At 35.9% G+C, this 23,455-nt stretch overlaps 2 protein-coding genes and 1 long non-coding RNA gene across 8 annotated transcripts in view; 1 reads left to right on the top strand and 2 right to left on the bottom strand.

Annotated features, from left to right (window-relative positions):
- LOC143896896 (uncharacterized) overlaps nt 1-8,611 on the top strand; it is a 214,793-nt gene extending 206,182 nt beyond the window's left edge. Inside the window, exon 3 of the long non-coding RNA XR_013256789.1 lies at nt 8,488-8,611. This is a non-coding gene — a long non-coding RNA (uncharacterized LOC143896896). The remainder of the gene's footprint in view (nt 1-8,487) is intronic.
- Nucleotides 5,141-12,759, bottom strand: LOC143896885 (cationic amino acid transporter 4-like). 2 transcript variants are annotated; one of them, XM_077405013.1, is made up of 9 exons: nt 12,610-12,759; nt 10,791-10,917; nt 10,165-10,422; nt 9,677-10,012; nt 9,237-9,483; nt 8,568-8,901; nt 8,125-8,362; nt 7,877-8,038; nt 5,141-7,753 (listed from the first exon to the last, which is right to left on the bottom strand). In XM_077405013.1, the coding sequence occupies exons 2-9, from the start codon at nt 10,873-10,875 to the stop codon at nt 7,584-7,586; spliced, it is 1,830 nt and encodes a 609-aa protein (XP_077261139.1). In that variant the 5' UTR covers nt 10,876-10,917; nt 12,610-12,759; the 3' UTR covers nt 5,141-7,583. The 2 variants fall into 2 exon arrangements, with proteins under 2 accessions (XP_077261139.1, XP_077261140.1); XM_077405014.1 differs by having other exon boundaries at nt 12,571-12,660.
- A 259-nt stretch (nt 12,760-13,018) lies between these two features.
- Trbd (ubiquitin thioesterase trabid) lies at nt 13,019-23,254 on the bottom strand. 5 transcript variants are annotated; one of them, XM_077405010.1, is made up of 8 exons: nt 23,114-23,254; nt 19,676-20,695; nt 19,100-19,381; nt 18,791-18,992; nt 18,280-18,557; nt 17,825-18,054; nt 17,204-17,633; nt 13,019-17,015 (listed from the first exon to the last, which is right to left on the bottom strand). In XM_077405010.1, exons 2-8 carry the CDS (start codon nt 20,389-20,391, stop codon nt 16,937-16,939), a joined length of 2,217 nt encoding a protein of 738 aa, XP_077261136.1. In that variant the 5' UTR covers nt 20,392-20,695; nt 23,114-23,254; the 3' UTR covers nt 13,019-16,936. The 5 variants fall into 5 exon arrangements, with proteins under 5 accessions (XP_077261136.1, XP_077261137.1, XP_077261135.1 ...); XM_077405011.1 differs by lacking the exon at nt 23,114-23,254 and adding an exon at nt 22,190-22,387; XM_077405009.1 differs by lacking the exon at nt 23,114-23,254 and adding an exon at nt 21,674-22,172.
- Nucleotides 23,255-23,455: the final 201 nt, after the last annotated feature.

Here is a 23,455-nt window from a genome sequence, read left to right on the forward strand (position 1 = left end):
CGTCACCCTCTCGCCCTCTCTACATCGGATAGCATAGCAACTTCCACCTTCGGCCGAATCCCTCCATCGTTACCCCCGGCCCAGTCTCTCTCTCTCCCTATCTCCCTCTTTCTCTCTCCCTCATCTTCGAGCTCACCCTCTTCGTTGCGCCTCCGTCATCCGCACAGAAGAGGGTGGTTCTTCAGCGGCCCGCGCGAACTCCCGCGCGTCCGTCGCCTCCGTGAGAGCGAGGGTGAAAATGAATCTGATTCGCGAAAAGCGAGACGTGGAACGTGAGATCGAAGTCGGGGATCGGATATTTATTGCGATTATTAACTATTTCGGGAGCGTTCATAATCATCTCATTAAAATCCCATTGAAAGTTTAATTACAATTTAATATAACGCATAGTTTAATACATGATATAATTTTGTAAGAATTTTTTATTCCGAGGCACGTTGATCGATATCGTTAGAAAATGTTATGTTCTAACGTTCAAAATTTTTAGCAACGTTAATAAGACTTTTTTAAATCAAACTGAAAATCGGGCATAATTAAAAGTGCCATAAATTATCATCATTTCTTACTTTTTGTAGCATCAGTTTAAAATATTTTGGCTTCTTAAGGATCTTGAAGATGTTTTTATGAATTTTATAAATAAAAATTCAGACCAAATTTTTGATTCATTAAAATTATTTTTCTTGTTTTCCTTTAATCCTTTTAATTTCCAAAAGATTCCTCACAAATTATCATTTTCCTAATATTTTTCTTGGAAAAAGACAACAGTGTCAATCGTTTGACAAGGTGTCTCCGTAATCGCGTAAAAATTGACGCGAAACGCGAAGCGCGGATCCATCATCTCCCCCGTTGTCTCACCTCCCACATGTATCTGTCTGTCCTGTCTTCTTGTCACACAGACGTATAAGCATCCATATACGTCATGTAACGTGTGTATCGAGCAAATGTGGAGGAACAGAAAAAAGTTTAGCTGGGGTAAAAAAAAGAGGAACGCGCGGAAGAAACTGGACTGACCGCTAGATAAAATGTCCGTACCGAATGTTACAGCAGTCGCACGTTTCCTCTGAATAACAAACGGGCAAAGGTCAAAAATAAATTTAAAATCATGCGAAATAATGTATACAGTAATTTCAACGAAGATTGCCTTATTTGAATACCGCTTTGGTGCGATGTGTAAATAATTTAATCTTATTGCTACGTTAAAATAAACGTCTTCGGTCTGGCGAGAGTTAAAGATTTAATAAATCAAAGCTGGATACAAAATTATATTACATTTCTCGTAATGTCGGCGGATAGTTATTTATTTAGCAAATGTTTTCTCTCGATTAATTATCAAGATTTGTATTGTCGTCGCGGTTTCTCATAAATCTTGCGATTGCGTCTCTCGTGAAATCGAGAAGGTTCTCTCTCTCTCTCTCTCTCTCTCTCTCTCTCTCTCTCTCTCTCTCTCTCTCTCTCTCTCTCTCTCTCTCTGCTGGACGCGTCATAGTGAACCCTGACAATTAATCCATCTCAAGAGTATTAATCACACCAATCGATTTGATTCTCATCCGTCATGATGTGTGTACAAAGCGACAGCGATAACGAGATTTGTTACTTTCGCAAATTAGAGAGAAATGAAAACGTTTTGAGTCTCGAAAAAGATCCCGTAAACTTCATATCCGGAAATAATACGGACACATTACATACATAATTATTTACATAAGTATAATTATTTATTATTATTATATAATTATCGCTGTAATTGCACTTTGTTACAAAGCGTTCGTGTATTTTACACACAACTCTATCAATTTCTGAGAAAACGAAGAATATGTAAAATAAATACAAGAAAAACGATTCTTTACCTTTACGATCGATTATATCTACTTTTTTAGATGCTGTAATGCTCACGGATTTGTTAATCTTTTAATGATACATTATTTTCTCTCACTGGAAATTTATTTTTAATTTCCATAACAGTTCTTTGCCACGGAAATATAACAAAAACTGCGACAACACCGGTTGGAGATATAAAATCGGATTTTATATACTAAACTAAATTTAAATTCACCGCGAATTAAAAGAAAAATAAACAAATTTATTGCAATATGAACAACAACGCGAATTTATGTATAGTACATTAAATCTTCAACTTTTCGGACATAAATATATGCGAGATAAAATTTTTGTGAAAAATGAATGAATTTTCAAATAAAATAAATACACTCGACATCATAGTATTGTTTCTCAATGCAACACAATAATACAAATGCCTATACAATTAGGCGAGGTTTCATAATCGGTATTATTCATTCGCAAGAATATCCCATTCATTAAACAATCAACGCGCGAATTTCAAACAAAAATACTCTACAAATAAACGGTATATACATTGCAGTAACAGAACCCCATTGGGATCATAAATTATTTGTAGATTGCGTCAATCGCGAATAATTAAACGACTTGGATGATAAATGTTTCGATATCTGTCGAGAGTCGTCATAATTTCGTTAAAATTGTTAAAAATAAAAAGATTTCACATTTCACCGATATATCTTAAATTCATTTATTTATAAAATTGTACTGTAATTAAGTTTGTGATTATTTAATACAAAGTAATTTTTTTTTTTTTTTTTTTTCATTTCTTAGGAACACAACTTTGGAGATAGACTCTCCAATTTTCGTCTTATTAATTCAATAAAAAAGGTTGCCACATTTCCGTTACACAGCTATGAAAAAATTACTCTTTTGTTATCTAGGTCGTTTCGCAGATCGGATATTGATTCGCGTACAATCTGTTGCCACATATTCTTTGCTGTCTGTATATGAATCTTAACGTGTTATTTATTCTCGATTTTGTTGTAACACATGCTATGTAAAAATCGTTTGATAACATATTAGGATCTATTGTGATCAATAAAATCAGACTGGAATTATTATGAGTTTTGACTGTTCGTAAAAATATAATTTTTATTTTTATTATTATTAATAATGAGATTATTTTTATTTTAGTCTTTTTATCAACATTCTTTGTTGATTATTATACAGCTTGCAAAAATAAAAAAATTCCGCACAGCAATATTTGATGTGTAAATTTTCTGAAAATTTTATGTGTTTTTCCAGACTATTTTTTCAGCAGCGAGAGAGAGAAAGAGAAAAAAACGATGATTTTTATATTTATCGTTATAAGAATTATTTATTTATTACTATTATTATTACTTACATACAGTTTGAAAATAAGACTGAAGATCCCTGCATCTAAAGCTGTGCGTGACGCAGGTTCCGAGGAAAATCTCATTTTTCCAGGCTGTATATCCTCGGCAACAAAGGGTTCCGAGAAGGGCTCCGGACGAGATGGACTACTTGTCTTCCCGACAGTTCTTACACATTACATAGCTACGTGACTGCATTTATTGACGATGACCCGTGTAGTATATAAATACTCAGACTGTTTATTTGTGCGACGAGCGTTCCATTTTCGAGGAACTTTTTTTGAACCGGAAGTTGAATCCCTGCATCTAAATAACTGATTAAGCTATTCACTACTATAACTATATAGCTTCAGTCCACAGAAATTAAATGTTAGAATCAATATTTCCTGCTATATGTGTGCTATAACTGCTATATAATACGAATTATTATTTCCAAACGATTGCATTCTTGTAACTAATACACATGCGAGAAGCATAGTTGTAATTTTAATTTCTGCTTAATTTAATCGATTTTTCAAAAATTTCTTGTGTAAAAGATTGTTCTGAGCACCTAAAATTCATTTCACAAAAGTGAGTGTTTGAAATAACTATTTCCTATTTATTGAAAATTAGTTTCTATGTAAAAATTAGTTCTATTGTCTCCTTTAATTTTTTAAATTAATTAATGTGGAATTTAATTAATTAAGGGTAAAAGTGTAAAAAATATGTACTTTTAAACATTATTAACACAGTTCCAGAAATCTACGTGTACCTATATGAAAAATCTCGCAGAATAATTCCTTTTACATATCTTTGTTTCCTTTATTATCCTTTCTGCTTTCTTGTAATATTCTCTCTGAGCTTCCACATAATCCACATAAACTATCAAAAATAGACAGTACTTCACGTCATAATACCATATACACACAAATTTATTATTTATGTCTCGCACAATATAATATATTAAAGATTATGCTCTCAGTTGCTGTCGCAGCTTCTCGATGGTCAATAAATAACGTACTTTGCACGAGCAACAATCCGTTCGACTGATATTACTGTTTACTTGCAAGGTGAGACTACACGTAGTCGTGCTAATGCCGTTATAGACGGACGACTTTACCATCTCATGTTGCAGAAAGAATATTGTTACAAGAGCTATCTCAGAATTACACAACTGCGTTTGCACAAAAATGACATGTAGAAAATAGATTTTTGTCAATATAAGTTTACTAATAAATAATTTTAAAAAATATTCAAAAGATAATAATTAATTAGTTAAAATACAAAAGCATTAACTAATTTTCTACATTTAAAGTATTTTGGATCTACAGCATCATCTTCCAACCTTGGATTTTTAACTGAATTCACAGATTTCTCAATGAAGATTTCAGGCCACACACGTTGACAAAATCTTTATTTACCACAATTAGATAAGTTAACTTGAAAATTAAGTGGTAACATATATAAAATATTTTGTGGTTTAATATATTCCCAGAAAAAATTTCATGAAAAATTATAAAATTTCATTTTTGAAACAGACTTTATGAATAAAATTGAAAATAAATAATCTTGAATTCATTAACCATCTAATTTTAAAATATTAAATGATTAATTATTCTAGCACTAATATGAGATCATTAATAAATATAAACAATTATAATATTCAATTAAAATTCTTTATATAATAACTTAACTTATTGCTATTTTTTTTTAAATATAATTTTTTTAGAAAAAACAGCTTACATAAAAAAATAGAGAAATTCAAATAATATAGAAAAAATTAATATTAAATACAAACTGAAGAAAATCCATTAAATAAAATAATTTTAATAATATCAATATTATTGGAAATAATCGGAGTCATTTTAAATTGTCTAAAAGACAATTATCATATCTTTATATGTTATTTGGAAGGGATAATTTCGAATTATTAATCATTATCCTAAAAATTAATCTTTACTTACAATGAGTGAGTGAGTGTGAGAGAGAGAGAGAGAGAGAGAGAGAGAGAGAGAGAGAGAGAGAGAGAGAGAGAGAGAGAGAGAGATCAATAATAGATCGGAATTTAATATCGTTTCTAAAACATTCACGGTTTTAATTGACGATTAAAAATCTTTTCTGATGGATATATATTTGCCCCAAATTTATTTCTTCTTAAACATTTTCTTTTGTATTTCTGTTTGTCTTTTATTAAATCTTGATCTAAATCCGCGAGAAATTATTCAACTCTCGAAAATCTCAACATATCGTAATCAGTAAAAGGAGATGGTATATATATTAAATAAAATTCTAAAAAGAAAATTGTTTTATGTCTGGAAGTTTAAACCTTAAAAAATTATATCTTCGAAAGTCTTAGAAAAATATAATTGATAAAGAAAATAGCACTGATTGAAAAATTTCACGACACGCGATTTCAAAAGTTTGTAGAATTTTAAATCGGTGGATTTAAATCGCAAAAATTTAAAGCTCTATAAATCATATCAGAATAATAATTGGACATGAGATAGCAAAAATTAAATTCCGAGCATTACAGCTTCAGGAGTTTTATTTATCATAAATTCTCTTCCATTATCTATACCGATATGAACAAAATTATGACTCTTGTAGCGAATACTAAACCTGCCGATCTCTAAATCATGAAAATTTGAGGCTTCAAAAATCGACGGAGTATCAATATATAATTAGATACAGTTACATCTCTGTAAATATCCCTGTGGACAGACGTCACTCGCGCAGGTATTATAAACGGTTAATATGTTGCATGAAAACAATATCTGATTATCAGAATTTAAACTTTCGATCGCACGATTACTTTACATCAACATGCAGAAATTTGTGTCAATTTTAAGTGATTGCTGGGTTGATAGGTTGCGGAGAATTACTCGCTAAGAAATATTTTTGTAAATAAATAATTGAATTCTTAATCGTTTGTTGATGTTCCTGTTCGAGATCACTCCATCCTTAAGACGCATCTTAATTGCAATAATAATTAACAGTTGCGGAATATAGATCGTTTATTGCTTTTGAATTGCATTGCTAATCTATATTTATTATTTATTTTTACATTACAACGATATAAACGACGCTTAATAAATAAATTTAACTTGCATACTAAACTATATGTCATTTAAATATACCTCTTGTGTCTTGTAGATCATCTTAACGATCTCTATCGTTTAATACATCGATATTACGTTATATTGTCATGCACAATATGTGTGTATACAATACACACAAATTATAGATTGCAAACGATAATGCATTATCACGTAAATAGATATTATTTTTGGTATCGGAATAAATCTTTCCCGCGAAGCGTGTTACGCTCTAATTATCCTTTGCGGCTTCACTATTTCATAAATCGATTGAATCAAGAGAACGAATAATATCCATTTTTAACGTATATATAAATTATTCTTAACTCACACAATTGTAATAAGAATGAGTCTATTGTGAGATTCATAAATGATTCATAAATCATTAGATCTATCCGTTCCCAAGAAACAATTCTAAATTCGATTGCACAAACGTAAATTTATGCCAAATCAAGATACAAAATTATTATTTATTAAATTTAAATATTATTGATAACGAGACAGATTAGTCACATTCGTGTCATGACAACAGAAAGAAAATATGTTTCCTTGCTATCGTATTCTTAATCGATACTTGTATTAAAATATATGAAATAAGAAATGATGAGTTCCCGTTGATCGAATTTGTACGTAATAAAATATATAATAGATAAACTAACAATAAAATAAGTTACATTTCTCTCCGAATTCGTTGCAACACGAAACATAATGTTTCGTAAAACACATATCGCTTAATCTTGCGAATGTGTAATAATAATAGTCATCTAGACAGGAAAGAACGATAATGTTTCGTTGATCGTGCTAAGAAGTAAAGGTACGAGCTTAAAATTATATGGAATCACTGTCGAACAAGATAAAGCTAAGTACGAAAATAGATTTTTTGTACCAGACAAAAACTTTCTCGAGGAGTTCAAAATGCATAAGTTAAAAAGGTCTTCTAAAGGAAAAATTTTTACAAAATATATTCCATAAACTTTGAATTTCAAGCAACATGTAAAGTGGAGCCGCCGAAGTAACAAGTGTGACGAATATAATCGAAAAATAAATACATATAAAACACATTGTGTCATTTAAGTAGCTGAGCGCATTAATTGTGCGTTAACCACATTAAAACTAATAAAAGTTAAAGATTAAATATGTCGTTCTGTATTCCGTTGCACTAGACTGCGTTATAATTCGCATTGCATACAGTCTTACGTACGAATATTTCGTTGTTGACTGCTCAAACGTTTTTTTATTTTTAAAATTTAAGCCATTTCCACGGCTCCACCGGCGAGCTTGATAAGGAAAACAATTGATAAAAATGTATAACTTATTTCTAGTCAACAAGTTCTTGGACGCTCGGAATAGGTGACTTGCCACTTTTCGGGGTAACTTGTAACGTAGATCCCCACTTTGTGCCTTTCTCGGCTTCTGAGGTGGCCATCAAACCGGAATGTGAGTTTGGCGGAGTGACTTTTTTTTTATATAGAAAGTACTCCACCAACACTGGAGAAAGAGGAGAAATTAAAGAAATGGAGATTCATTGAAATTTATATGGAGCATATCTGGTTTTGCATTTTAAATTCATATCTTATTTATATGAATGATACATGATTATAATCAACGTACCAAATATCATCCATATGAAAAACCATCCCCACGTCCTTGCAGACAGGTGCATTATCAGAACGACGTTGAAGAGAATGCTTAACGCTGGTATCAAGGGCATCAGCGGTATTTGGAATTTCCCGGTGGGTGGATTTTGTTTGTGAGCGGCAATTACGAAAAGACCTGCGAGCAAACAACAAACAAATACGGTTGAGTACAACATTTCTTCTGTCGTGTGCAAAACCGGAAAAAAATTTAGATAAACTCACTCGCGATAGGTAGCAGAAGAAAACTCGCTGCAAAAAGGTAACCGCTCTTCGTGAACGAAACTGACGTTTCGAACGCTATTATCATAAAAGTACTGATGAAACCGCAGCTTGTCGTGTAAATAATCAAACAAGCGGATATGAGAGGTCTCATGTGACAAGTACCGCAAATCTGCAGCCATAGCCAGTGCTCCATCCAGGCGTATCGCGGCTTGAATTTGCTAGATCCATCGCACCGCAGCTATAATTATAAATAATTTATTAATAATCTGTTATAAAAGATCTAAGAATTGCCTGGCGCAATGTTATTATATTAAGGCGACACTTATAGATTTCAAGAATCAAAATTTATTACATTTTTTACAGAACTCAAATATTTTGAAGTTGTACCGTGAGCCGCAATTATGGCATCCTAATTTAATCAAAAGCCCTAGCGGCACACTCACTTCGGACTTAGACGCGATGCTGCTGGAGTCCGCTTCCTCCGTAGGTGGCGAGGAACAGCCACTGCTGTGCCTACCAACTCTGGACAACTGATGCTCGGATGGATCGGACGATTGCTCGTGCTTGGGCTGATACCTCAGCAAGATAATGCTAATCGCCACGATGCTGTACGCGAGCAGAGTCGCCATCGACATAGACTCCACCAGATGTTTGAGATCGAACATCAGAGCGATTAAAGCACTAAGCCCTCCACTTACTTTGAGAGGGCACACCGAGGGGGACAATTTACTGAGGGTTCCGGAAAGAGTCGTCGTCATTCCGCAAAGGGCACCCACGCTGCAAAAGCCACTTTCGATTAGCGCATCTTAAAAAATTAATTAAATCATCCTTTATATATATATATATATATTATAATATACACTATCTTTTATATCTTTTTAATATATTATACATCATAATATTAAAGTAATTTTAATTTGAATACACCGCGACTTGGTTATTGTGAGATCTCTTGGTATCGCTGTAGAAATATAGAATAAAAATGATGAAAGAAAGAATGGTGCCTACAGTATTTTTATTTTTACTAGTTTTTGTCATAAAAAAATTTCGTGAAAAGAACGTCTATGTTATAAATTTATCGAGTAAAGTTATAGAAAAATAAAATTGCTCGCCTTATCACATATTTAGCCCACGGGATACCCCTGGACGAAAAGGCTTCCGGCAAAGCGGCGGTAACATTAATCTCCCAATACGGCACGACCAGTGTCAGGGCGCCGCTGACCAGCACATATCCAACAATTACTATCGCCATCGAGAGCATCGTCGCCAGCGGGATACTCCGTCCTGGATCGCGAGCCTCCTCTCCGGCAGTCGTGATCGATTCGAAGCCGACGTAGGCATAGAAACACGTTGCTGCACCTGAATAACGCATCAGGATTTAACGTCTTCGTTTCAACCGGCGAATATCACCAAAAAATACAAAAACCATTTCCCTTGTACATAAATCTCTATTATCCTCCATAATCCTCGAAATCGCGGATTAGTGAGGTCACATGAATCCCCCTATATTTTCCATCGCATTTGTTTAATCAGTCTACTTGAGATAACCCACCCGTGATTACGCTGCCGAAACCATATGGTAGAAGACCACCGTTCTGGCTGCTCCAGTTTGTAATGTCCGCGTAATAAATGCCCAGAACGACGAACAGACCCATCACCGCGAGGTTGATGATGGTCAGCAACGAGTCGACCGTTGCCGAAGTCTTCACCCCTTTTCCCAAGAGCATCGCGTAAACCAGACATAATCCGCAAGCTAGGACATCCGGGCAAAAGCTCACCCCATATATGGTAAATTTACCCATCCCGTAGCGATAAATATAATTGCTAATCGCACCGCCTGTCAACAAATCCACGTATCCGCTCCAAGCTCTCGCCACGAACGCCGCGCCTAATTAACACAATAAAAAGTCATTAATTGCTAATCTGATTTAATTTTAGCGCTAATTTAATATTTGACTCAATCTAATTCGATTTTCTTGTTCATTTTTTATTTCTTGTCGGTAAATCCTTCAGGTTCTCCGCGAAAAGATAGGTTCGTACTCATCATGTGCTCCAAGATAAGGGCCAATCCTACGATAACTTCCCAAAACTCGCCGACGTCGACTTGAATGGAGTTGCCGGACTCCTTGCCCTCTTTCCTCGCTTTCTCTCGAGCGTCCAGTTCGGCGCAACAAAGGGCCGCCAAAATGGAAGCGAAACCAGCCACGAGGAAGCTTAACATCACCCCAGGTCCACCTATGTCGTGCGCGACCGTACCCATTAGCACGTAAAATCCAGCGCCGACCATATGACCCACGCCTGGAAGTAATATATAATTATAGGTACAGGACTGTAGTAATTAATATTGTCAAGTGTTCAGTAAGTTACATGTAATCTCGAAATGTAGTTCCTCCTACACACAGCTATATTATTATGTACATTAATAGTCCGTGCATTATTATTGTTGTCTATCGCCACATATCTTTCACTCAAGACTATTATTCCGGACCATTACGCTTATCATCACATCGCGATAATCGCGCGTGATGTAATGGCAAGTTGCATATCGCTCGCACGCACGAAGCCAGTTACAAAGCGTATTATATATAAAAAAATATATGTATAATATATATTATAATTCCGTGTCACACAAAGTTGATTTATTCGAGTCGCAAAGGTATATTCACCGAGCCACGTGATGTCGAAGGTGGAGAGACACCTCTTCATTGGTGTCTCGAGCAAGTCGTCCTGCAGCTTCTTTTGGCGGTTCATCTTGTGGCACAAGTCGGACGTAACGTGGCCCAGGTCAGTCTACTGTATGTACGATAAATATATCGCTCATATTAAACGAATTGTTTGTTATAACAATTAATGATACTTATAATATTTCAAATCTGTATACCAATTTAGTAATATAATCATTAATCGATATACCTGTGTCATATGTGTGGACACTTGTATTTTATATTTCCTATATTTATATTCCTAATTTCAGTGTTTATAATCCTAATATTCTGTCTGTAACATCGGATAAGAAAGAATCCTTCATAATCTATCCGAAAACAATTTCTGCATCAGAAAGAACATAAAATGGATTATTTTATGTTCTTTCTGATGCAGAAATTGTTTTCGGATAGATTATGAAGGATTCTTTCTTATCCGATGTTACAGACAGAATATTAGAATTATAAACACTGAAATTATATAAAAGAATTGTTTTTCTACTCTGAAAAATCGCAATGCATTCATAGCGCTTAGATAGAGCTCTAGGAATACTGTCTAAGCCGTCTAAGCATAATTTCGAATTTATTACAAATTTTTATGGAGTAGAAAAGTAATTTTTTTTTATCTGAAGAACACAGAATTGTGGGGACATAGAAAAAAATGTCTTCTGAACTCTTAAGAGTTGTTTTAGAACAGAAATGATACGGAAAGAGAATACATTTTAAAAATCGGGAATTTTTTTAAAAAGAATTCCTTTTCAATTCTCCTTGCTATCTGGGTTATTGGCATAAGTCAAACAGAAGTCCCAGAACGACATGGACGTCACGCATACACACATTCTCACACACACACGCATACACATGGGACCAGTCCTCTACCACATCCATGTTGTTAGGAGAGTAGGAATATAATACTCGCAGAGCCCGAATTCTTCATATTTGACTGGCTGTAGCTCAAAAACTGTTCATTAAATTATATAACACACTTCGAGCCCATTACATTTTTTGTTCGATATATATATATATATATATATATGATTTCTGCCCAGTGCTCTGAATGTCAACGTGAAGAAATTCAAGCAAGCGCGGGTAAACGGCGGGAGTAACTATGACTCTCTTAAGGTAGCCAAATGCCTCGTCATCTAATTAGTGACGCGCATGAATGGATTAACGAGATTCCCACTGTCCCTATCTACTATCTATATATATATATATATATATATATATATATATATATATATATATATATATACCCAGATAGCAGAGTGCGTCAAATGACGTTATAATGCCGTCAAAATGACGTCTCTAACGACAACAATCCGTCACTTTGACTGCACTATTACGCCACTTGACGCCACTCTGCTATCTAGGTAGATATATATATATATATATATATATATATATATATATATCGAACAAAAAATCGCAATTAATATATATATAATCAGTATATATAGGTATATATATAGCTACAACACATTACAAAATTAGCCGATTTTACCGTTTCCTATATAATTAGTGCGGAGCCCTTTTCATTGAGTAAAAATAAATGAAAATCGATAATATAAAAATTGTCATATATGGTGTCCGAACACCCGACATAATATATGTCACGGCGAACATCACGCACACACACACGCACTTCCGCGGCGGACGATCGATAAAAAAAGCGATCCCTGGAGTATCTCAAGAAGACTTTCGGGATGTAGCGGAATGTGCTCATAACGTGGCGGAGCGTACTTACGTTGTAATTACACGGACGACGAGATCGTCGACTACTTACGTGCTACGATGGACCGTGCAGCCGCGATAGCGGATAGTGGCGGATAGACGCCGAGGGAGTCCAGGCTCGCGATATAAAGAGATAAGGGATGTAATGTTCTCGCGAATGCGCAGTGTAACCGGCCAATCCCAGGCCGATTCCAGATGTTAAAAGCGCAATATCGCTGCTAGCATTAAAGCCCATTCTACAATAGCCGTAAAAGTATGTTTTAAGTTTTAAGACGTAAGCAGTAAAAATTGACCAACTACAGCCGATCATTCTTGGATTGTAAAAATCCCATTAGTCAATAGCTTACTGCTTACGTCTTAATGCATACTTTACGGCTATTGTAGAATGGGCTTAATAATGGCTAGAGAAGGGACTGATTAGTAAACCCTGAAAAATTATTTCAATAAAGATGAAAATGACATAAAGTACTTCAGCATTTATTGATTCACACCTCGATGTTTTCTTATTATATTATTTATAATAATCATTATCGTCAGAATCATGTAATAATAATAATAATAATAATAATAATAATAATAATAATAATAATAATAATAAATCGTTATTTCGAATTATTGTACATCGATATATTATCTCATATAATATCTATATCTCATATATATATATATATATGTTCTATATTAATATTAATATTTATATTTATATATTTATAGACTTCTCTATTCTGCTTCCTGATTAGAGAATAGATTTTTAAAACTCTCTATACTTTATCACCTGCCAAGAGCAAATTCTGGCAACAAGAAATCGAGAAAACTATACTTGCTTAAAAAGAAAACACCTCCGTCGAACATTGTTAATTTTTTTTAACATTTTTTCCCTATTTTGCCGAAAAAACTTTGCCGTGTCCATCGAGAATTATAATCTGAGAATCAATTAATTAAAAGTTAACCTGAAAATTAATTTTCGATATCAGTTCTTATTAATATATAATGCATAATTTACGTTTAAATTTAATTAATTTGATTACACACAATAATAGTTTCTATTAAATAATTAGAAACCAAAATTAGGTTAATTATCAATGATACGTTAAAAATAGCTGGTTTTTATCAATAACAATTAATATCGAAAATTAATAAAGAGAAAGTCCCTTACTTTCATTTCTTTTTTTTACGCAGAAGCCAGCATTATCGCATTTTTTTGATAAAAAAAAAATTTACAGTAACAGTTTAGTTTAAATGCATAACTTATAGAATTCGTTCTAAAGATGTAATTTCGTGTTTAAAATGGGCCTTGTAAGTCACGGACTTATGCTATGTCTATGTAATAATCATAACAATAACGCGGTCGTCGATGTATATAACATTAACAATTACAATCATAGCGATAAGCCTCGCTTCTGCCGCTTTCGCAGACAGGACACTGTGGAATTGACTTATACGTGTTGTCCCTCTCGAAAATTAGGGATCTAGAAACCGATATAATTTCGGTGAATCAAAGGCTTTATAAAAATGTAACCTCCGTCAAAAATTTTCTTTTCCGCGAAAGAGAAATAGTTAATTTATTTACATAATCCACAATTAAAATTTAATAATTTGTAATAAATAGATGATTAATAAGATCATTTTTTGCTCCAATTATTTCGTAATTTAAACAGGAACGAAAAAGCTCCTTTGATTTTTTTATAAATCAATTAAAAAACGTATATTGAAAACAATGATTTGTAGATTAAAAAATGCAACACAGGTTTAAATTCGAACTATAATGCAGAATGTTGGAGCAATGTGTAATTACTTGCAGGAATATTTCGACTTTATTTTTGGCATTGTACAATAAATTAAAAATGACTTAAAATAAAGTCTCGAAATGTTCCTGGAGTTCATGTGTAGACCTATATACAATTTTTCTTCCAATATTCTACGCTGCAATATTATACTTCGAACTTATTTCTCGAATTCACACAGATTTCTTCATGATTATTTAAAATCTGTTTCTCCTTTTCCTTTAATTTTTAATCTATACAACTATACAGGATATGGAGGGATTATGTATGACACGATTGGAAAAAGGGATGATACTTCGCGTAAAGACAAGACAAAAATAATAAGTCGAAATTAATAATAATACAACCTTTTTCATATCACATCATGTTCAAAATTTTACATTTTATATTATAAAAGTTTTCACTTTTCTTTAATTCCGAAATCTATTTCGAAATCCGACAGAATTACACCGGTTTCTTGATCTGGTTTTGATCTCTCCTTTCAAGCCTTTTTCATTAATTTTTATCACGTGACTTCCGATCGCGCAATAATTAATTCATAATCAAGAAAGGAAAAAAAACGCGATGTGGTGCTATATGCAAAAGGACTAGACGCTACATTGTTGCTGTTATCAGAATTAAATAGTAAGAAATGAAGACTATTATTGTTACGTCGAAAAAACGAAGAAGTATTTCCGAAGAAACGTTTCCAGCGACTTTTTGTACTTTTTTGATTAAAGATTTGTTACAATCGCTTGTTCGTTCGCTAGAATGCGTTGTTAGATGTGTGAATACGTGTGTGTGCGCGCGTGTGTATGTGTGTGTGTGTGTGTATGTGTGTGTCAGCTGTTCGATAATAATCCTAACGCTTAAACATATGTGCTACTCATCTCTTTAATTTCTTTCTCATCGCTTCTTATAAAAGTTCGTACAGTGTTATATATATATAGATTTAACACGATTGTGAACCACACTTACGCGAAAAATTTAATATATTATTATTACTATATAATAATATATTATATCCCTCGCATAAAAATGAAACCATATTTTTTTTCTCTTTACAGAGCAAACAGCACAGTTTTTCACAAGTCTGTTAGTTATATATTTTTTCCTATTAACACACCATTGCTCTAGATCCGCGCGATTTCGATCATTAAAAAGGGACAGATCGTTGTTCGTTTGTGTTCGACTGCTTGATTTCCTTAACGCAGTTCTAAGTTATAACAAGTGAAACGACTTAAAGACGATTATACACGGAATTTGTTGACTTTTCTAGATTACTATCCTGAAGAATTGCGTCTCAGGTATGTCGGAACTCGTGTCACTATATAAGATATTTTATATCGATCTTTAGTGGCAGATTTTTGTAGTCGAAAATTTTATAGATAAAAAGTTATCTCATTGAAGTAAATATTTTTATTTTATTAAAAATAAATCAAATTAAAATAAAAACTTAAATACTTTTCTTGAAGAAAAATTAACTCCGACAGCAAGGACGATGTTTTACATCAAATCCACGAAAAATTTTCAATTATTTTCAATTATTCGAAATTCAACTATTTATTGATTCTTATAATTGAAGATAAGAAACTTTCAATCGACAATCAATATCTGAATAATTAATTTTTAAGTGATTATATCTCGAAATTAGTTATTCAAAAGATTATTGATAATCTAAGTTTTCTTCCTTCTTAGAGAGAAGACTAAAAAGTCTGCCATTAAATCACACTTATTATTTCGTTTGTCATTATAATGGAACGCGACAAACGAATGCTCAAAAATCTGTCCAAACGTTTTCGCAAAATTCCACAATATTTTGCGAGAGAAGAAGTTTCAAATTCTTCCCCTCCTCCGAAACTATATTTTTACAAACTATCTGTGAAAAAATGTTATTTTCAATAGCCTAACAATTAAATTTCTAATATTATGCAAAACGATTCGACAATTTGTAACAAACGACAATGTTTCCCACTTTCGCTCACCGTCACTGGCAATGAATTGTATAACACCTATACGTATTATTTAAACACACATCTCCATACTTATATATAATATATCCAACATTCCCTTTTCCATATCAAAAAATTAAACTCGTATTTTCTTCCCATGTTTTATCACGATAAAAAAAGTATTACATCATTTCCTTAAGTTGCGTTAACATCAGCATAATAATGTGATAAAAAAATATTTCATTTCGCAAAGAAAGATTTTTGCAACAAACTGGCATTGTTTTGCTATGTCATAACTAAACATTTCTGATGTATAGGTAATTTAATTATAAAAGGATTTTTTTCCCCAATAATGGCAATAACTCCAATAATTAGTGCATTATACTTTGATATAGTTCGTAAATCCTAATTCAAACTTTATAATTTTTGCTTGCAAAGTGATCCATAGCGATGTGACAGCGTTCTCAATTTTTTAAATGGTACATTGCCAGTGTATGGACGTAGTAGTTTCTCTGTATCGAGTTATTCATGAAAGTACGGCATTCGCGTATAGTTTTCGTTTTATAATACTAACCATTTTATAATTTTCAGTTGAGAATCAACTTGTGAGAAATGGAGATGCTTCTCATGTCAGTCGTAACACTTCTCTCTTAAAATTACTACACTACTCATCTTCGGTATCACCATCGCTACTATAATCCTGTAATGTGGGTGGTCTCGAGAAAGGTGCCTCGTTGGTTTGACTGCAATATACAGAAAAAAGAAATTATTTATTATCGAATATTATTATATTATTATATTATCACATTTATTGTAATTTTAATCATTTTATATTCTTTATATTATTAGAATTTAGAATTATTTTTTTTAACTGCTTTATATTACAGTTATGATTCATTAACAGAGCTCAAGAAAATTAAAAATTACTCACGCTAATCTACGATAATGATTTAACCACTCTTCCAGCATCTGTGCAACGAGCAGCGGTCTTTTGTGAAGTTTCTGCTGTGCTACCAGAATTCCACCCTCGGTTCTACATACATCCAACCACTCTTTGTAAATGGATTCCTCACGACCGATCTCATCAGTCGTGAGAAAGTGTATTGGCAGAAGCTTATGCTCACGATCCATTAGTGGCATAAAGGTGGTTTGCATCTGAATCTGTAGCTGCTCGAGTGGACTGTTGTTCCCACTCACTACCCCGTGAGTTGCGAGGGGCGGTATTCTGGACGAAGCGTAGGGCTCGATTGGAACCAACGCCGTGAAATGGCCACGGGTATAACCCAATGCGATTGGTGAACGGATGCAAAATGAAGGTTCCCATAATAGTGGTAGATAGACGCCTTCAAATCTCGCATATCCTACAAAATACATAAAGATAATTGGTATTATTCTAAATCTTACAAATCTTTAAAAAAAACGCTTTAAAATCGTAAAAAAAAGACTTTTAAAGAATCATAGAAATCTTAATTCTTGAGTTAGTCTTGAAAAAATCTTAAAGAATTAAAGAAAACAGAAAGCAAATGTTATAGTTGTATTATTTAGAATGTACCTATATCTTCACCGCGGAAACTTTTAACATATTTAACTCCATAAACTATAATGGGTCGTCTTAAAATGTGGGCAAGGGCAAACACGTGTAATTGTTCTAACGCGCTTCCGGGTTGAGCGGCCGTTGCTAGCAAGCTTTCCCAATCTTCTTGCCACTGCGTCTCTTCTAAAGTAAAATCTAACATCCTAGATGCTTGCGAGGCTTCGTACTCTCTCCAACGAGGATAAAAGCTGAAAAATAACATTTTGTGTAAAATACATGAAGCTTATTTCGACTGAATAATTGAAAGAAATGAGATATTTATTAACTAAATTGAGATTCTTTTATTTTTTAAATATAATTTTTCAAAATATTATATTTTTCAATTATATTTATTTTTCTTTTTATGATTATTCTATCTATTGATTAATCTGGAAACTACATTATATATTTATTTATTTAATCGCAAATCTTACAATTGCCCAGCTTGTTGCAGGGTATCGGCGAGCGCCCTCCTGAGAGCATTGTCTCTATCGAAAACACCCCAAGTGGCCTGCATAGCAGAATCCAGAAGACAATCTCCGGCCGATCGGTTCCAGAGCGCATGTAAACGACTACCTAATCGTTCGGTAATTTCTAAAGACCAATTTAGAGCTGGCGGTTCGCCACCACCGCCTTCCAATTGCTGTTGAGCTTCCTTATCTAACAATTCCTCTAGCATCTGCTCTTGTACAATGCTCGGCAGATCTTCAACCTAAAAATATATATCCAATTTTAAATATAAAAATAACATATATGTATATACATGAGCACTCGCACACTTTTATACAATCTCTTCAGAGTAAGTTATATAATATATTAAAAATATAAGTTAAATATTTTTAAAGAAAAGTTTAAAGATTATTTATTACTTAAAAGTAGAACGTTAACTAGATTAAAAGATTTACTTTTCATTTAGATTATATTAAAATCATAATACATAATAACCTCGGCTGGCAACGCGAAGGTGGCCATGTCGGTAACAAAATAACAGGGGAATGAGCCTTTGCGTAAGCGTATACTATTGGTGACATGTCGGCGAATCTGTACCGCGAGATCAGGTGCGACGTAACTCGGTACCCTTTTCACCCCCGAGCCCGAACCTTCAATTTGCGACAGCAAAGTTGCTAAAATATCTTCCCTTTGAAACCTATGGAAATCCCAATTCAAATTCTATTAATCTATTAATGTTAAGAATCGTACTTTATTTAATAATATCAACTTATAGAAGTATTTATTCAAGTTATTTGCGTTTACCTAATAGCCAAGTGCACCAAGGTGTGCCCAACGTCAAACGCGCTACTTCTATTGAGGAGCAAAACCTCAGAATGCGTCAATTGGCGGGCAGGATCGCCACCGCTCGCCAGGTAAGCTTCAACAGGAGTGTTGTCACCTTCGACAATACCGAGACAAGCGTTTAACCAACACCAATCAGTGTGGCGTCTTAACTGCTTCAATCGGCGCTCGTAATCACAGTTATTTGGAGATTGAGGAGTTGATAAACTATCGTTCCGGCTCTCCGCATACCTATGTGGACCTCTGAAATGTTAAAGATAAGTTATAAATACGCATTAAAATATATTAACAGAAGAATATTCTTTTGTAAGTATATCATAACGTACATATTTGTAACTTATTCAGAAAATATAATCAGAAATTATGTTTATTTAAAAAAAATATATCGGAATTGTTAATATCGTTAATCGTTAAATATTTCTTCTATTATCTTTTCTGAATATTATACTTGTTATATAAATATTGTTTATTATATAACGCGTTCACACACACATTTTACAAAATATATGAAATATAAAATATGTAATTTAATATTACCTCCTTCCTATCGCTAAATTATCCTCTCTCTGCGTCTGATGAATATAAGGTGCGTGTGGAGGCGATGGCAAGCCCCGTTGACTATGTTCTCTCTCGGGACTTGGTAAAATCACCCCCACATTTCCCTGTGTTCCCTTATCCCTTTTATCCTTCTCCTTCGGATGACCGCACATGACGCATTTGGTCGCCTTGGGCCAATTCTCGTAAGTACACACATGACAGGACCATTTCTCTGGATTCATATTGTACAATCTTTCCGGATGGAGATTAATTGGCGAGGGATTCAGCTGGGAATTCGATCCCGAGTTTGGTGGTCCATCGGCCAGTCGCAGCGGCGCTAAATGTTCATGTAGATTCGATGCTAATGAATTGACAGACTGATTGACAGGCTTCCGGTTACTGCACTGTACGCACCGCGCCGTATTCTGATAATTAATATAAGTGCACATGGTGCAGGCCCACTTTCCCGCCGAAGGCAGATTCTGGCTGTAATTTTGCGAAGTAAAGTTGTCCGTAGGACTTATCTGGGACACGGGGCCGGAAGCGACGTTGGAGGAACCTCTTTGGGGGCTGGGATCCCGAAGACGATAAATGTCTTCGCCCAGGAGAGGCTTGGCGCCCCTGCACATGGTGCATTTTAAAGAAGAGGGCCAATTCTCATAAGTGCAGTACTCGCAAGTCCATTTCTGCTCTGTTTCCTCGAGTCTACTGGTCATCTTCAATGGATGGAGGAATTAATCAATGGAGGTTTTGGTATCGTTGGCCGCGAGGAATGCAGTACTTCTCGATGCGGAAGAAAATATTTAGTTGAAAAATGACGCCAAAATGTGCACCAGTTCATTAAATATCCTAAATATCCTAGTTGAATTTTCTATGCCGCGCAGCGCATAATCTATCGGGAAGATTTGCGTCCAAGTATGTGGTTTACAGCCCAGTATACGCTATGTGATCAGCATTACGTCTGATTGTGGTGAAACAATGCCGCTAGAGATGTGCCTATGTGGCCATCAGTGGAAGAATCTGAAAAAAAAAGAAATAGTAATATTTATTATACATAAAATATAAATGTGTATGTGATATGGAATATATTATTGCTCCTAGTTATATTTTCTCATGTTTCTTGCATTCAAAATAGGATTCGTTATCTAAGTGTGCAAAAGGAGCAAAAGATATTGAAAGAGCTAAAATTATAAGAAAAAAAGATGAGAAAATATACAGAAAGCATGATAAAAAAAATAATCAATCACTGCTATCAAGTCGAGTCATTTAGTGAAGAAAGAAACATCGGTTGATAAACTGTTTATCTCAAAATTATTCTTTGTCTGTTCCCTTTTTTACTCTTTTTACTCCTCTACATCTAACTACCTTTATAGAAAACTTGAGAAAAGCATGACCGCGAGATAAAAACAAAGCCAAATGTACAAAACTTATATGTATATAGATATGTATATAGAAAGGTGCATAAAATGCGGCTTAATGGGACAGACATTTGGGACAATCGAAGTTGAATATTCAAATGTAAAAGGGACCGCGAGTCTCTTTAATCCCATCTTTTGCACACGTGTCTCCCTTCTATACCGAGCGTATAACGCTTGTACATACGACTATCTCATTCTCGATATCTCATGACTTCGAAATCACAGATATACGTAATAAGTAGATACACTTTGAATATTCTAGCATTGGAATGTTCGTCACGCGTCGCTCGCTCTTTCCAGCCGCACTTGGCGAAATTGGAGAACACGCGGCACCGCGTGACCGATCTCCCCATATATCCCTCCTTCGCGTCCCCGAGGGAAACCTAACCTAACCTAACCTGGCGGAACGGCGGAGGCGAGTTCCCCCGGTCGGAGGTGCCTCCTCGACGGGCGCGAGGAACGACAGGAAAATTTCCGGAAATCGGGAGCCTCGTGCTAATTTCGTTTTGTTTTTTCTTCTTCTTTTTTTCGGACGATCGAGAGACGCGCGACTACCTCTGGATGGTTGGGCTGCGGTAACCTTGACGTTATCCCGTGCCACCTTGTGGAGCCCCGCGCGTCGCCAGCTACCGTCACACTCGGCTGTCCTCCATGAGAAATCCCGCAGTTCGGCACTGTCCGGCCGACTCATGTACCATTCATGCACCAGCGAGCGCGCAGGTTTTCGTCAGCGCGCCGCTCGCGTTCGCGGAAACGGACAGGTAGGCAGGCAGGTAGCAGGTTAAGCTCGCTCGCTCACTCGCACGCGCGCACGCACACGTACGCGCACGATCAATCTCTCGCGAGCGCGACGCGCTCGGCCCTTCCTTTCCTTTTCCTTCGGGATTATCCGACGGCGACGGCGACGGCGACGACGACGAGGAATCGGGAACGCGAGACGCAGCGAGGAGAAAGACAAACCGCGACGTCTCTCTTTCTTTCTTTCTCTCTCTCTCTCTCTCTCTCTCTCTCTCTCTCTCTCTCTCTCTCTCTCTCTCTCTCTCTCTCTCTCTCTCTCGTCTTGACGAAACACGGTAGAAGAAGAAGACACACACACACGAGAAGCGCGAGTCGCTGTCACCGCTGGTCACCGCGTCACGACGTCACGACATCGTCCGCGAGCGTTCGCGCGCGCTCCACGGCGTGCTGCCCCGCCCGTCACCCGATGCTGGCGAACTGCTCCGCGAATACGACGGCGACGGCAGCGGTGACGACGACGACGGCGATCTCGCTCGCTGGCTGCGGAAGTAGGTTTTGACAGTCATCCGCAAACAGACGGGTGCCAGTACTGCCAACTGCCAACCGCTCGCGCGCCCCCTCCCCTTCGCGCCGACTACCGTTACGTCATGGGAGCATGCGCTGCGCGCATGGCGATTCCGTCGAGCGAGAGTGCGCGCCGGCCGTCGCGCGACTAACCTCGAACTTCGAACCCGTACTTCCGCTAGTCCCGCTAACCTCAAACTGCCTCAAAGTCCTCGTGGTCCTCGAATCCTCGCTCGGCGACGATGAAGTCGCCGGTGGATCGCGGGTCTCTCGTCGGAAAAACGTAATTTCGACTTTCGACGGTTTCGAGCGTCTCGACGGTCAGCCGAACCTCCCCCACCCCCGCCGATCCGAGTCTTCGTCGAAAACACGCGTGTGAACAATCTAACCTAACTTCAGTTCTCGTCCCGCTGTTTTCACGCTTCTTTCCCTCTTCGCAGAAATCGATTTAAACAATCTAGCCGAAAAAAAAGATTAGATATTGAACACGGATTGAACAGTCTCACGATTTGCTATCTGGAAAGCTCATCTAACCTCAAACTCCGTTTTCGTCCCGTCGCGAAAAAAAACGCTCTCAAAGTCGCTGATGAACCAGTGATTTCGCCGGGAAAACTAGATCCAGAGCGGTTTTATCCAATCTTCAATTATACGAATGAAGACGTCATTGTTCCCAACTGGTTTGTTAATTAAATACCGTGTTACATCACGCGAGGCTAACCTCAAAATCATGTTGCGACTCTGCGTCTAATCGTGTTCCTTCACTTTCCCGTCTCGTTGCAGGACTAAAGCCATTGAAGATCGTTCGAGAGACATTTTTTTGCTCTCGGCATTGTCGACGGTGCGCCTCGAGACATCCGTTTCCAGAAGAAGGACGAGCAAACGTACGATTCGACTTTTCGCGCGTGTATACCTTTCGACAACTCGACTCCGATTCTCATGAACAACGCCCTCGAATTAAATCTCCACGTCTGCCTTTGAATCCGAATGACTTTCGCTCTATTCGATGACTCTCCGTGATAACTGCGATGAGGTTTGCACCGAAACCGAGTTTAAGAGATCT

The sequence above is a fragment of the Temnothorax americanus genome, unplaced genomic scaffold, assembly GCF_048541705.1.
Source record: "Temnothorax americanus isolate GAGA-0224 unplaced genomic scaffold, ASM4854170v1 Scaffold2, whole genome shotgun sequence".
Classification (NCBI taxonomy): Eukaryota; Metazoa; Arthropoda; class Insecta; order Hymenoptera; family Formicidae; genus Temnothorax; species Temnothorax americanus.